A 17,092-nucleotide genomic window follows, 5' to 3' on the forward strand; every position below is an offset into this window, starting at 1 on the left:
TTTTCCTTCCTTCCGTTGAATGAACAGAACTTCTAGTCCCCCTGCAAACATTGTTTCTCTTACTTCATTGATCTCGAATTGTACCAATTACTTTTGTTTCCCTTTCAGTTTTCTTTCTTCCTTTCCTTCCTCCCCCAGCATGGATTTGCAAGAAAAGGAGCACAAGAATTGGGGCAGATGTGTATGATGAATTAGCACATTGGAAGGGATCCAGATCCCAGCAAGTTGGTCATAGTACAAGAGTGCACGATGCAGGTTGGTGCTTAGAGAATGAAACTGTAGGGCTGGAACTGGAAATTAAAGGATAAATGTTATGGGTTAACACAGGCTAACTGAAACATTGATCAGATATGACTCTGGTAATGGGCTGCAACATGATCTGTATTGCTGAACCAACAATGCTTCATTAGTCACTGATTACTTCTTTTGACATGTAGAAAGATACACATTCAGGGTTGCGTTCTTTGCTCATTGTTAACTCTAATTCTTGAACACTTCACCATATAAAACGAGGTAAGTAATAAAAATTATGCATTTCTTTTTAATATTTGCCATTTGGCGTTTAATATTTTTCCCTGCATTGCTTTGCTGCCAATTTTGTAATGATAGATGCATTTGTATGGTGCGAGATTCATGTCGATTATACTACGAATATAGTATATTCTTGCTCTTGCCAATATATGGAGGAAACATGTTGGAGATCAAACATGTTGTAGGTAGGTTTGATGATTGGTGCATCTTGGTTTTAATTTATCTGGAACCTGCTTTCTAGTCCTTCAAATGTAAAATTTCCTTGGTGTACTCTGTGCTGGAATGCTGAAAAATAAGGGAAATTGATGCTGGAAGCTTTGCTCTGGCAGATGGGAATAATAGTTGGATGCTGAGGAGAGCATGAGCATGCAGCTTCCTTTCTAGGATGCCAGGAGTTCAAACAAGTTTCTGGATGCAGACAGAACCCCAAAATTCTAATGGAGACTCTGCAAATGTGCACGCATCATACAAAATACTGGAGCTCAGATTCTACTCATCAAAAAGAAAAACCCAAAAAGAAAGGAGGACTTGTAGAAGTGATTGATAGATACAGTAATAATCCAATTTTAGGACTTGGTTGCCCAGTAATATTCCACGTTTTTAGGGCAGGTTTGGGGGATGGGATGAGATACAAAATTCTCATCTCATCTCATCTCATCATTACACATTTTTCAAATTTCCATACAAAATATAATAAATAATTTAACTTTTTCAAATCTTAATTCACCTTTTTCAAATTTCAATACAATAATAATATTAAAACACAATATTTTAAACTCTCAAACAAAATACAAAATTCTCATCTCACCCCCCAAATCTGCCCAGAATCCACATCTTCACTGAAGCCAAATCAAACCATCTCATTTCATTTCATCTCATCTTATCATTACAACTTTTCTAATCTCTCACACAAAATATAATAATAATTCAATTTTTTCAAATAAAAAATATATATTATTAAAAAATTATATTATAATAATATTTTATTCAACTTTCAACCAAACATCTCATCTTATCTCATCTCATCTGAACTGTGTAATCAAACGAGGCCTATTCAGTTAATATTTTGCTAAACCAAAACTCTCATTGTCATTATCAAGTCTATAACTTATCATAGACTTTCTCACGTGGAATAACATTTTCTCCTCGTACTCGTAACGGTCTACCTGTCCAGAGTAAAATTTACGATTTTGGGTTGCTTCTGGTCCATATGCTACCAAATTTTGCATAGTCATATAACTGCGGGCTGGCCCATTCGGCTTCTTTAAAGAGATTTTCTTATATTCGTAGGCCACTACTTCCTAGAGCTACAATACAAACGTCCAAATCTGCCATCCTTGGATCGGAGCTCACTTCGCAATATCCTTTGCTTTGCCTATTTCCTTCCCTTACAAACTACCCCCCATAACGTTTAATTAATTTAGTTTTGATTAATGTTATAAATATTAAAGATTAATGTCTTTATATATGATTATATGTATGCACTTTAATTCTACCAAAATAATAATAATAACAATAATAAATCCTTGTATTTCTTATTTCGGACGGTGTTTTATTTCCTTGGACTTGCCACCGGATTTGCATAAAAAGAGACATAGGCTATATAGCTAGATCGTTCCCGTAAACATGGTTGACTTCCTAGGAACTCACGTTTTTTAATTCTTTGGCTGTGGTGTTCAAACTTCATTCCCATAAACAATGAGTGCCACTTCAGACCGGTCAGGTGCTTAGTGTCAATTTACATCAAATAAATCATAATTTACCACGTAATAAGTGTAGTAAATTATAACATAGACTCATGCATACGTAATTATTTTTTTTTTATAATTTTGATTTACCCCCACACCCTCCGTCGCTCTCTCCATTTTTCTCCATCTTTTTCTCTCTCCCTCTCTTCCTGGCCTACTCTCCCCTTCATCAAATCGATTGTTGCTCCCCTCAAGCAAGACCGAGAGAGCTGTGGGCATTGACGAGAGGTGAGAGTATTTTTATTTGAAGTCGAATCTTCCACTGAAATCCATGGGGGCTATAGTTGGGGTTTTTATGTACTCAACAATATACAAACTCTCATGCTGTGTACGATGTCAGATTGAATAGATGATTGAGTTATGCAATTACTTCTTTTGATCAACAAAATTTATGTCATATTTTGAAGCCAAATCGTTTTTGTTTATTAAGATTGGTAGATGGAATATGGTTTGAATTTTCTAGTTTCGTATAGAAGTAATTGCCACCTGTTCACTTCTTGATTTAAGCTTTCAAAGTTCAGACTATCAGTATTTCATATAAATGGACATTGAGCAATATTGGTTTTGGTATTTTTTTAAAAAAAAGGACTAAAATAGCAGTTGCTTTGAGTGCTTTGAGGAGAGAGAGGGACAAAAATCACAGAAGAGAGAAACGAAAGGAGAAAGGGAGAAAATCACTGATGATTAATCTATTGTTGCATCTGCTGCTCCTCTGCCAAATGCTTTGTTGCTTATGCACTGTAGATTTGTTGCAGCAAAAGGTTGGTTGGTAGAGAAAGAAAATGAGGAAGATGAAAAAAGTACTAGAAAGAGAGAAGGAAGAGGGGAAAAGGGAAATGGGGTTTAACTGGATGTGCATCCACCATAAATATGATAAGTTTACTATGTGTTGGATTTTTACTGGTTGGTGTAAATGAGAAATACACACCCGACCGTTTTGAAGGTTTTCCCATAAAGAATACGTGAGAGAATTTCCTTAGCATAGGATACGTGATAGGGACTTTCTACTGCTTCACATGTACTCAAATTTCTCATCCCTGCGTTATAGAATATTTCTTCTTCTTCTAAATAAAGGAGCGTTGTTTTTTAAATATAGATTTTAGATTTTTTTTTTTTTAGGTGAGTATGCGAGATTTATATATTTTAAAATTGAAAATATTATTTGATTTTTTTTCTTTTCTATCAAATAAATAAAACCTATTTTTTATTTTCAAAAACACTTTAATTTTTTGCAATAAATAATCTGATAATCCTCTAAGAACACTAGTATTGGATTATGCATATGCATCTATATATTTGCATAATATGACCTTAAATTAGACTGTATTGAATTATGCATATCTAAAAATTTGCATATCTATGAATAGTGTTTTTACAAATTTGAAGATGCACTGTTCACTTCATAAATCTTATTTTACTATTTTTTTCTCTCTCCCCCCCTCTCTCTCTTGACACCAACGGAAACAAGCCATCTCTCAAAACATTTATTTCTCCTTGCTCTCCCTCTAGACACCAACGAAAAGAAATTTAAAAGAAAAAAAAATAATTTTAAGACAAAATTAAAAATAAAAATAAAAATATTTTATTATTATTTAATTCAAATATGCATAACCTAATGTAAAAATTTTTATTTTTATATATAAAATTAATCTTCAAAATATATGATTTTGTATATGCATATAAAAAAGAAAATAACTGCCGAATTGTTATCGATCAATTTGATCGCTCAACGAATTTCGTTTTTTTATTTAATGATTAAAGAATTAATTTTTAATGTATTGATGTATTTTTTATATTTTTTAAAATATTTTCATAATCTTCAATAACCTCTAACAATTATATTCATTTTTATTTTCACAATTCAACAATCTATAATATAATAATCTCAAAAAATATTTGTAGACTTGTTATAGTTTTTTTTATATTTGAAAAGAATAATGAATTTACTGTAGGTTATATTTTGGATAAAAATAATTTAGCTAATTCAATGTGGAGTAAATATAGATAATATTTACTAAATTTGAAAATGAAAAGACATTTGGCTAATCCAATGCGATTACTCTAATGCTCTTATAAAAATATCCTCATTAGCTTGACCAAAATTGAAGGATGGTTAAAATTTAAATAATTTGTGTCAAAAAGACTCTATATTAGATTGAGCATCTCTAAAACTATTTAGATTTTTACTACAGTGGTTGGTTAAAGATGGAGAACTACAATTGATTCACTAAACATTAAAATAATAATTTATCACTCTAACCACTTGTAGGTGTTTATGTAGGTACATTTTTTATTAACATTAAAATGATGATGTTGTTAGATTTGGTTAGTGAATAAGAAATCTAGATAAAATTTTAGATAAATTTAATCTTAATTTATTGTTATTAGCATTAAATGACTTTTAAAAATATAATTTTTTAATATTAATTTAATTAGAATATAATTATTATTAATATTAAATTGGCATAATTATAAAATATGATATAAATAAATTAAATAAAAATTTATTAATTTAATAATATTTTATTATTATATAAATAGTAAATAGCTAATCTAATGTAAAAATTAAATTTAAATAGAATGAATTAATGTAAAAAAATATGTAACTAAATTTTGAAAATACATTTCCCCTCCCTCTCTCTTAGGGTGGATAAGAAAAGTAGTGTGTACTGTAACCTACCTACACGCATAATTATAATTAAATGCTAGGTACGAATATACTGTTTATTTTGTTTTATTGATGGTACCAGTACTTAGTACTAGATGATTTATTAAAAATAACAAATATATATTTAAAATAAAATAAAGTCTGAAAAACATATAAAAGTAAAATTTAACTGTCGCTTTGTATCAAGAGAGGAGTCGAGATATTCTTGCATTTAGCTGCATTTATTAAGTTGAGTTTAGTTGAGTTGATAATTATTTTTTAATATTATTATTATTTTAAAATTTTAAAAAAATTAAATTATTTTTTATTTTAAAATTTAAAAAAATTATAATAATAAATTGAGATGAGTTTAATAACTAAATATTTACTATTATTCACAAATTTTATTATTATTTACAAACTATCTCATCTCTTCTTATCTCTAAATCTAATATCTTTTATGTTTATATTTTTAATTTTTATTTAATAAATTGCTTGACATTACATTGTGGTGCTTCGTCCATAAGATAAAATGAGCGATATAACTTAAAAGACATAATAGCATCGCTCATAATTAAATAGGGTAAAGTTACTATGCCGATAGGCTTTTTTTTTTTTCACATTTTTCAATATTTTTAAATATTTTTAAAAAATAAAAAATATATTAACATATTTAAAATCATTTATTTAATTATTAAATTAAAAAAAAATAATTGGCCAACCGTCAACTAAAACGGTCGGCGGCATAATATCTTTTCCCAATTAAATATACCTAAGAAAATAGTGAGAAGTGTACTTAGGCCATATTTGAAAAAGTGAAATTAGAGTTGAAAATCTCCTCTTATCTACAAATTTATCATAATTTATTCTCTAAATATCACTTAATACAAAATATTTTTTAATTTTTAATTTTTAATTTTTTCATATAATTATTAATTTTCAAATAATCGTTACTAAAATTTTAAAAATTTTTATTAAAAAATTATATTCACTTTATAATAATTTATTTATATTTATATTTTAAAAATTAAAATAAAATATTTTAATTTAAACTATTACACTATTATTTACAAAATATCATACAATATTATACTCAAGGACTTTGGATTACCTCCACGTAATATACCAGACGAAATATCATAAATTATATACAGAAAAATGATAGGATTATTATTTTTTTACTATTTATTATTATTTATTTTATATATATTTTTATTTTATTTAATAGTTAAAGAAGTGATTATTAATAAAATTATATATATTTTTAATTTTTTTTAATAATTAAAGATGTTAAAAAAAATAAAAAATAAAAAATTTAAAATAAACTATAAATAATAAATGTATAACTACCTACAAGAAAAATCCCAGACGAAATGACTCATAAGTCAAAACCAGGGCTGCACTGCAAACAAGACGTGGTGAAAATATCGAAGGGCACTTGCAGTTGAAGGGACATGGACAGAGCTAAAGGCAAGCAGCCTGGGTTCATTTATTTTGTTTGTTTTGATGGTTGAGTGGGGGAGAGGTGATCGGGGTGAGCGCAGCAGCACGTCCACCGGCTCATCATGTAAGATAAAAGGTCAAATCAATGAACAGTTGCTACTGCTCGTTTGTGCGGGCCGCGGGTCCATTCATCCCCGATTCCAATAGAGCCTGACATGATTTCTCAAACCAACCATATTTGTTGGATGGGGACACCTTTTTCCTGTTTCGACCCATTATTGTTTCAACTTTTCCTATGGTCTTCCTCAGGGCGACATGATTTACCTCTGCTTCTGTACATGGACCAATCTTCTCTTTTCCAAAGAGATGACGGCAGGCGTTTATATATATATATATATATATATATGCATGATATGGCGTTTAAAATATCGAATAGTGGTATATTTTCCAGGACGGAAACTGATGATGCAAGTAGTTTGGATTAACTGGTTTTGATCTTAGTTTCAGTCAAATTTAAGGGAATAAACCCAGGATAGGTGGTGTTTTCGTACTGTCTTTTTTTTTTTTTTAATGCTTTCACATCACCTTGGGACACGTGGTGGGGCTCGTTTGTGAAAACCCACCACTTTCGCATCATCTCGCGTGATAAGTGCCCAAACTAATTTTTAGTTGCCGGACATGTTTTAAAATAGATATGAAATCTTAAATATATAAATTTTATGTAAATTTTTTATAAAAAATAAAGTGGATTTTATTGTGAAAAATCCTTTTTTTTTTTAAATCTACATCTTTACAAAAAAAATATATAATACTTTCATATTTAAAATTTGTACCTAGCATTATTGTTTAAAATAAATATTATTGTATGCATAATCACTGTAAATATTGAAAAAGAGGTAGTACCAAGTATATTACAATTAAATTACAATTAAGTGTTAAAAGTTTCTTATTTTGATTTTGATTTTGATTTGAATCTCTGTATTGTCAGTACTTTTTAATTAATGTGAAAAAAATAAAAATTATGGTAATGGGTTTGCCACGCAGGTGTAGAGATATTCATCGATCGGATGAAGTGATCAGTTGAACTTGCTCCAAAAGTATAGCTGATATAGAAAGACGTGTAAGATAAAAATAGAAAGTTAGAAACTTGCTCCTTTGTAAACAATTATGATTGTCAATAGTTGTCGAAGAAGTCGATAGGTGTGTTGATTTCTCAAAAATATATATAATTAAAAAATAAAAATAAAACCTACTTTACAAATATTGTTCAAACCCAGCTGATTTCTTAAGGACTTTGCTGTCGGGTTTCCTAAATAAAGTTGTCGATGGTACCAGCTGCCTCCCATTTCATCCGAAATAGGAAAAGTGGGCACATATTTCTCAAGGATACAATGATCAGTGTTGAGTTTTTTAATTCCCAAAACATCCTCCTTGTCTATATCATTGAGTAATTTTAGATATAATTATAAATTATATAACTGTCGTATATTTTTTTAAAAAAAATAATGAAGTCAATTATTAAAAATTTATTTATTTATTTATATAAATACCATATTTATTTAATTTTTTAAAAGAAATACGTGATACTTGCACTACTCATAATGTATCTAGCATTAATCTTATATTATTTTGCATGATCAAAACAAGGGAGTAGAGTGTTCTTTTTATTTTGGATAAATTAATTTAACTAAATTTCATTCTTATAAATGATAAAGATATGTTATTTATGAAATCTCGCATTATTTTATAGCGATAAGTTATTAATCTTTATAATATTTAAGTGAGTCTTCTATTATATAATTGACTAATCATTTTGAATTAGAGGTTACATGCACTACAAGAAAGAATGTGAAAGTTATTGTTCTTAGAATTCTAATGATAATATTAATTAATTTTTTAAAAATAAATAGCATATGATTTTACTCATCCATTATAGCAATTTGAAATGGGAAGTTACATTAACTGAAACAATGTTTTAAAGATAGAAAAATTATACTCCTATATACTATATATTTTTTTTCTCTTATCAAATGTGATACCCCATATGATATGAATAAGGGTAGGTGGTGTATGAGATTTCAGATATGATTATGAGTAGAATAATTTAATTAATTTAAGAAGAATAAAACTAATTTAAAAATATATATATATGGTGTGTGGGGATGATGAGTAACAATGCCCTTTAAGAACATTCACATTAGGCTCCCTATGAATTTTTCTAAAGTTTGGCTAAAAAACCACACTTCCTAAATTTTTTTCGTAAATTTTATTTATATTTCAAAAACCTTATATATCTCATTCTCTATAATTTCTCTATTCTATTAAAATAATATTTATCTATTATTTATTCATTATTTTTTTATTTCACTTCTATTTACAAACTTAACTATTCAATATTTTATATTTTTTTCTTATATTTTGAATTATTACTCTTTAGAGAATATTTTAAACAAAAACTTAAAAATTTTTTTAGGGGTACGATAATATTTTTAAATATTTTTATTTTTTTTTACATTTTCTTAATTATTTAAATTATTACTCAAAACTATAAAAAAATATGAGCATGAGTAAAAGTGTAAATGATTGATAGAAGAATTTATTTTATTTGTTATAATAAAATATTTATAAGAAATAATTTAGGGATAAATAGTGACTCCCATATTTAAAGAGACACCTGTTTATATCTCAAAACTTTTATCTTACAAAAGGAACGGGATGGTGAGGGATTTTTGTCGAAAAGTTAAATTTTTTTACTAAAATTAAAGGAATTAGGAGCTTTAGGCATTGCTCTTAAGATAATACATGTGAATATCAATCTCTCGATTTCTTGATCCAAAAGACAGAGAGAGCCTATGTTGGGGGAGGGGAATGATACTCTGACCAGCATCTCTATTTATTGCGTACGGACGTTTTGATCCCCGAAACTGGAAGTTCAATTAGTAGTACAAGTTGGTTGGTTGCTAAATGAGAAGAAGCAGATTGACAACGTTTTACGTGCCCTGTATTTCATTGAGAAGGGTCCTAAATAGATGGGACCTTTTGGTTTTGATTAGGTGGTGGTTGGAGTCTCCTCGTTCTACCAAAAGTAGTCATAAATAATAATAATAAAAAGCTTTAAAAAAATAAAAAAATCTTAGGTCTAGCTTAGCCGGGCTAGCTATTCGGGCTCTAATAAAAATTGTATGCTCTCTAATAAATACTTTCTTCAACATTCACTCGTCAAGAAATAAATTCGAATTGTCGACTCTAAATAATATAGACCAACCATTCCATTTAAAATCACATTCTTGTTTGTATTTATTTGAATCCAATTATATATAACCGTTGAGTATTCGTTATACAGTCGTTTAAAAAAAAAATTTATTATTATTTTATATAAATTTTATATTTATTTATTTTTTTATAATAATTGTATAACACTTATACACTCACGATTGTAACTATTATTTTTTTAAAAAAAAAATCTATTAGGACTATTCTATAACAGTAATAGATCATAAAATATCAGTGCTATAAATGAAAGCTCATAACATTTAAAGGTAGAGTTTGATAACTCAAATTAATTATGTATGTATAAATATAAATAACATATACACGGAATCATGGTATGAAGATGACTAATAAGTATATTCAAAGTTATTAATTTCGATGAATCTTTTGGAGATGTATAATAATCAGCAAAATGTTTTAGTATAAAAAGATTTTATAAAAATAAATTTATAAATTAACATTTTTTAATGCGATATATTAAATTATAAAATTATTTTTATTATAAAAGAAATTAAGATAATATATCATATAAAATTATGTTAATTTATGAATTTAATTTTATAAATGACTTGTACCACTCATATTCAAGACTCAACTTTGGACTTGACTTTTCCGTAATTAAAAGTTAAGCTGAATAAACTAACTGGTACTTAATCGTTACTTGTCTTCTTTTTTCATTACACATTAGGTAGTCTAGTGCAAGTAATGACGTAAAGGCAACATTGGAACCCAACTTTTATTAGCACCATTTACTTTTGGTGTAAATATTGGTGGACACTTTGACCACTATGAATTATCCAAAAATACCCACATTTGCAAGACACAAAGCAAGACATAGGGGCTTCTTAGACTTTTCGCTTGAAATATAATTGAAGTGCCCCCACAGCCATTGCCGCAGATAAAAGAGGATAGAGAAGGAGAGAGAGAGAGAGAGAGAGAGAGAGTGGGGAAAGGTTATCTAAAACGACACAGCATGAGTCATCGTTACAGGATAAAAGGTAAAAGCTGCTTCATGAAAGCTCCTCAAACCCAAAGTACATCTTAGTAGTCCCTCTTTCTCTCTCGTACATTCACCCACAGCTGGCATGGCCCGGCGTCAGGTCCCTGCTCTGCTCTTGTAGGCTTCTCCTCCACCATTACCATCCTCTTCACTCGCTCACTTCATCTCTGAACAAAATATCTCTCATCCCCTCTCGCTCTGAATACTCGACTGCAGCAACAAGCCTATTAAGTTAGAAACAGTGCGTGCGCTTTGGGCCTCAAAAGTTGCAATGGATGGGCTCTAGAGGGTACGCATGGAAATGGGTTCGGGCTCTCTGGCCGAGTCGGGAGGTTCTTCTTCTGCTTCTCCACCTATCTCATCCTCCGAGTCACTCAACGGCTTGAAATTCGGGCAGAAAATCTACTTTGAGGATGCGGGTACCGGGGCTCCGACCAAACAGGGTGGTGGGACCGGGTCCTCGTCGTCCGGGTCCACCCTGCCGAAGAAGGTGAGGGGTGGTGGTGGTGTTGTGGTTCAGACACCTCGGTGTCAGGTTGAAGGGTGTAAGGTAGATCTGAGTGATGCTAAGGCTTACTATTCCAGGCACAAAGTCTGTAGCATGCATTCGAAGTCACCTAAGGTCACTGTTGCTGGCATCGAACAGAGGTTTTGCCAGCAGTGCAGCAGGTCTGGATACTTTTCTTTTTCATTTGCAACATTTTTATTTGATTCCAAGTTTTTATTTTTTACCTTAAAATCTTTGGTGGGTTTTGCTTCCTGTTGCCTGTGGTTCTGGAGTTTGGTTTGATCGTATATTGTTTGGTCCGGTGTTATGTTTCTTGCATATATAGATTGTTATTCGTAAATAAGATGTGTTTTAATTTTAAAGAATATTGTCGTCAATTTTTTTTTTTTTTTGGTTGCTTCAACTGTTGTCGCCGTCGGTAAGTTTTGTGTCGTGTTCTTTTGTGCCTGGAAACTCGTTTGTTCTGTTCTGCAGTTTCTCAGTTGGATGGAGTTTTTGCATTTCTCGGCTTAATTGGTTATCCAGATTAAGTGTCTTTTTATTAACCTGGTGGTTGATGTGGGTAATTGTTATTGGGTTTGGTTAATTGTTGTTTTGTGATTGGATATATACGGTGTGATTGCTTCATGGTTTGTTTGTGTGGTGGTGGGGTGCCAGTGGGGAGTTGTTCGTGTCTCTTAATGTTATTGATGCTGCGGGATATTGGCTTTGTTTAGGTCTTTTGTTTTCTCTTGTTTCGAGCTTTGGGCTTGGCTTTGGGTATTTGCGTCGATAGAAGTCTATTTTTATCCTGTCATTTTGGATGTTCTCCGTTTGAGGTTATTTTTGTTGCTATGATGAAAATTTCTGTTGTAAATGTGTTTTGGAGCATGAGTTCTTATGGTATTGCTGCCAATTTTGGGCCCCTTTTCTCCATATACTTACAAGTAGGCTATGGCTTACCTTGTCCATAAATTCTTGTAATAACTTCCTGTTTTCTTCACACAGAGACACGCTAAGGTAGCCCACCTTAGGAATTCAACTATACTTTGAAGCGTGTAAAAGCTCATTACAAGCTTAATTCATGCTGGCACCATTCTAGTTATTCTCTTGTATGCTTCCTTTGTGCTTGGGCTATGCCCATTTTCGTATCAATAAATTTCTTGTACTTGCAAAAAAAAAGGTGCTGGCACCGTATAATGTGCCGTTAACATTCTTTACCCTATCAAAATGTATAGCTTCCAGAAGCAAATTTTATGCGTGGGTTCAACAAGAGCCAATAGCTAGGAATTTTATAGCGTTTAGCTGGGAACCAAGTAGTGGATGTGTTCCAGTCAGGGCTTGTCCATGTTAAAAATTCCTCGTGGTTGGATGGACAATTCCTCGTGGTTGGTTGGATAGACCATATAATTTGGATATTATATCTCGAACAATCCTCCTCAAAGTGTATTTCATTCAAATAAACAAAGGTAAAAAAGGGTCCAAACTATTTTGCAAGTCTCTGACAGTCTAACTCTGACTTGCGAGGGCACTGGTATGCACTAAATGTAAGTTTTATCCTTTCTTTGCGACCTTCATGTTCTTGAAGTAAGGATGGATATCTTTCTTCTATGTGCTATGGGTTGGCTTCATAATATGTGGAACATCTGGCTCGCAAGTAGAAGATTGAATACTAACATTTGATGTATTCCCCTTAAGCGAGGATGAGGCTTACTGGAGGGTCGGTGAAATCATTTAGACCTCAGTTTCAAATGGTGTGATACAGGTTGAATGAAATGCAGGTATAAGCATGGAAATCAAATGGTCCAAAACCGATCATGATAATTTTTGGTTTTCACAATCTCTGATTGGAACTTTGTAGTGGTGGGTATGTGATAGAAACAGTTGTCACTTGCCTTGTACATAAATATTGCTCCCCCAACAGCAAGACGTTATTTGTTGAAAGGGATAAGGAGATGAAAGTTGTTGTGTTATTATGACCTTTTTGCAAGATATCTAGATTAATGTTTACAAAACTTCAATCATTGAGGTAAAGTTTGATTAATGGTTCTACATTGCTTTTTAATATTTGCTGGATATGATTTTAAATAAATGAAGGCAGAGTGAATTTGAATGGCATGTGGTGCTTGTAAAGTCTGATGCCAAAAACAACAAAAAATTAGGTTATTAAGAGTTACTGAAAAATGCTGGTTATAAACTTGTGCATATTGATAATAAATTGCAACTCAAATCTGGGGGTATGTTATCCTCTTAGCATATCGCTATTGAATACTTTGGTGCAATAATGCTGCATTCAACAGACTACTGCAAATTGCTATATATATTTTGTGTTTGAATGTGTTAAGTCTGTAAATGCAATTGTTTTTATAGGTAGTCTGCAATTGCAAATTGAGATATCTACGCTAACTTTCTGAACACAGAACTTTGGAATGTAGAACCATGAACGATCATATTTCATGGTTCTGCATGTGAGCATGATTATTTGAATGGTAGGGCCTGGCAATGTAAAGTACTGATAGTAAGTCAGTACTTTACATTGCTGTATGATGAATATATATATCTTTCTGTATTGAACGGAATCATACGTCAGACGTATTTGATTGACTTTGTGCTGACCCATTGTAGCTGGTAGCATTGGGTTGGGTGCACATCTGGAGATTAATGAATCACAGACCTGTTTGCTCGCCCCCCAACTTTAGGACTCCTTGAAACTTGTATGATGAATATATGCTGCCGATAGGATGCCCTGATTAATCAAAGGATGAATTCTAGACATGCCCGATTAATTTTGTCTTGATATGATAGACAGCCTCTCTTCATGTTAAGTTTTAAGGTTTTTATTTTCTTTTTGGGGTGCCTCCTATAACTGGAATTTCTGACCACTTCACCTGATCATATTCCAGGATTTCTCCCAGAACTGAGTTGGAGCTCCTTGCTCAATTGGTCACTTAACATTTGAGAACTTGTCTCTGTTGTGGAAAACGATGACAAAAAAAGTAAAACAGAATAAGAAATCAATCATACGACACAAAGATTTAGGTGGTTCGGCAACATGCTACGTCCACGGAGATGCAGATGATTTTATTATCTTAAGGAGTGACAAAATACACTTTAGGGCAAAATACAATGCTCGGAACCTTGCCTTACCGTTCATAATAAACATATATAGGGTTGTACAGTAGAAATCCTAATTTCACAATTATTGGGTTATTTGCTCGAGCGAACTCTCTGTTTGATGTTTGCTCAAGCGACATGTCGAACGAACTTTTTGCTTGAGCTTTGCTCGAGTGAACAGGTTGGGTCGGCTCATGCCGGGTCATTGAATCCTTGTCGGGTTGGGTCATTGAATCGAGCCACCACAAGAATACCAGACTCCACAAAACCTACCATCTCTGCACAGCTATGTGCATTGAACCGATGCCAAGTGTGGATACTCGAAACTTTTCTAGTTCCTCTTCCCAGGGCAATGAAGAGTATACCACACCATGCTGGCAAGCAATCTGCCAATATTCTTTATTAATGTATTAATGTTATTGCTGTTGTTTTCTATGTTTCTATGCCTCAAATTCTCTCTGTATCAAATTTATGGTAGAGGGAAACCATTATACTGAGTAATAGACAGTTATGCTTTATTTATCCAAACTAATAGCCACTGTATTAATCTGTGCCAGATTTCATCTACTTCCTGAATTTGACCAAGGAAAACGAAGTTGTCGTAGGCGTCTTGCCGGTCATAATGAACGGAGGAGGAAGCCACCACCTGGATCATTATTGTCCTCACGCTATGGGCGACTCTCTTCATCTTTCTTTGGTTAGACATCATCAGTAGAATGTTTGACAAATATGCATGTTATACTTACCCAGCTCAAAAGTCTTAAGTTCAATTGTTTGATTCCTGAAATGACAGGCAACAGCAGCAGAGGAGGTTTTCTGATGGACTTTTCTGCATATCCAAGGTTTACTGGGCGAGATGCATGGCTGACTTCAAGATCGTCGGAGCAGGTATCTGGAAATCAAACTACCACTTCAACGGGAAAGTTTCTTCCACATCCATGGCAAAGCAACACTGAAAACCCTACATCTGACCTTTACCTGCAAGGTTCAGTAACTGGGATGGGTTATCCAGGTCCTGGAATTCCTCCAGGAGAATGCTTCACAGGAGTCACTGACTCAAGCTGTGCTCTCTCTCTTCTGTCAAATCAAACGTGGGGCTCCAGAAGCCAAGAATCAGGTCCTATAATGAAGGATTTGATGAACGCTGAAAGGGCACCTGTGGCTCAGCCAACAGCTCCTCATGGTGCAGTTGTCAATCAGTTTCCAAGCTCCTCATGGGGTGTGAAGGGCAATGAGGTTGGTAGCAGTTCAGACGAGATGCCCCCTGATCTGGGTTTAAGTCAAATTTCTCAGCCTTTCAACAGTCAGTTTTCTGGTGAGCTTGAGCCCTCTCAGCAGAGTAGGAGGCAATACATGGTGGAACTTGGGCACTCCGGGGCTTATGGCTCCTCCCCTCAGCAACTGCACTGGTCACTTTGACTGCCCTGCTTCTCATGAACACCTTATCGACTGAATAACTTGAATGTTTGGCAGGTGGTCACTTGCTCTTTTGTTGGGATAAACCCTAAGTTACTCTTGTTTTGTGTTTAAAATTGTTAAAAACTGATATTGCTAAGTGTTCACCTTCTGCTACTTAATTCGTATTTTGCTAATGTTCATTTGGAAACATCTGTGGACGATGAGTGAATGGTTTTGATAGTGGAACCAGTCTCAAGCTCATTGCATTGTGATGGGATCTGATGCTACTTCACAGCCTCAGTAATGCTTTCTTTGCTAATGCTATTATTTATTTGATAGGAGTGATATTAGTCTTCATCTTCTATATTAACCTCAGGGCACGACCATAGAACGGGCAGTCTCCCGACGATCTTGATCGTAGGACGAGCCGTAAAAATTGAACTATTATTGTGTTTTGATTTCAACTATGGGGAGGAGTTAGAGATATCAAAAGACATTACTAATTTTTTTTTGAGTTGGGTAGGGGTCGAATCCAAGACCTTTATTTTAGAGGTTCGAGTGTTATGCTATCGGCATGCCTTTCGCAAGACATAACCATTACTATTGAAGAAAGGATCGACATTGCTTATTATTATTATTATTATTATTATTTTTTTTTTTGGGTTTTTATTATCGAATACTCACTACATTAGAAGTCTAAAAATAGAAGTAAAGAATTCACTGCAAACCGCAAGAAAAGTACAGCGTGGTCGTCATATTGGGCTTCATATTCTGTGGGCTATGGCGGCCCAATAACCTGGGGCCCAGGTTACATTTAGAAAAGGAAAAGAATACGAAATGGGCTATGAAGCATGGGATTACCGCCATTCACATAACGACTAACTGAACTTTCCGACGTGGACGCCAGCTCAATTAAATAAATAGCACCGCCATCGTTCCAGTAGTATCACTCTTTCTTTCTCCCGTGTAAACCTCCATTATCAAACATTCCAAACCCCTCTCTTCAGTACACATACACTCTCCCTCTCTCTCTGAAACTCAGAGAATAGCTTCCTCAGAAGTACATCCGAGCCCTAATTTTTTCTTGTGAACACTTTCCGTGGCTTAATTTCTTATCAGTTTTCTTTCCAAATACATCGAAGTCGACGCTATTAGTATCCTTCCAGATTTTCTTGGTGATTTTCTACTTTCCCTTCGTTCCTAAAAATTGATGATAACCTCGGATCTTTAATCTTTCTATGACGTTTTATCTTTAAATCTTGGCTTGAAAACTCGTTCTTGATCGTGTTTAATCAGTGTGTACTGACTGGTTCTCGAGCAGTACTCTGCTCCTTTTCGGACTCTGAGAAAACAGAGCAGAATAAGAGATATTCTGGTTTGTATCTCCTTTTTCTTTTGATTGAACTTCAAGAAAAAGAAAAAACTTAAGCCGACTATACGAGTTTCTTCAACAG

At 32.9% G+C, this 17,092-nt stretch overlaps 1 protein-coding gene across 1 annotated transcript; it reads left to right on the forward strand.

Annotated features, from left to right (window-relative positions):
- The first annotated feature begins 10,583 nt into the window (after window positions 1-10,583).
- On the forward strand, window positions 10,584-15,938 carry LOC121268340 (squamosa promoter-binding-like protein 9). Its single transcript, XM_041172564.1, has 3 exons — window positions 10,584-11,308; window positions 14,798-14,937; window positions 15,034-15,938. The coding sequence occupies exons 1-3, from the start codon at window positions 10,935-10,937 to the stop codon at window positions 15,657-15,659; spliced, it is 1,140 nt and encodes a 379-aa protein (XP_041028498.1). The 5' UTR covers window positions 10,584-10,934; the 3' UTR covers window positions 15,660-15,938.
- Window positions 15,939-17,092: the final 1,154 nt, after the last annotated feature.

The sequence above is a fragment of the Juglans microcarpa x Juglans regia genome, chromosome 5S (assembly GCF_004785595.1).
Source record: "Juglans microcarpa x Juglans regia isolate MS1-56 chromosome 5S, Jm3101_v1.0, whole genome shotgun sequence".
Lineage (NCBI taxonomy): Eukaryota > Viridiplantae > Streptophyta > Magnoliopsida > Fagales > Juglandaceae > Juglans > Juglans microcarpa x Juglans regia.

Excerpts from the sequence above, each read along its gene's own strand:
- LOC121268340 (XM_041172564.1), top strand. The coding sequence starts at position 10,935 with ATGGAAATGGGTTCGGGCTCTCTGGCCGAGTCGGGAGGTTCTTCTTCT. Across the intron at positions 11,309-14,797 it reads TTTTGCCAGCAGTGCAGCAG|ATTTCATCTACTTCCTGAAT; the intron begins GTCTGGATACTT and ends AATCTGTGCCAG. Across the intron at positions 14,938-15,033 it reads ACTCTCTTCATCTTTCTTTG|GCAACAGCAGCAGAGGAGGT; the intron begins GTTAGACATCAT and ends CTGAAATGACAG.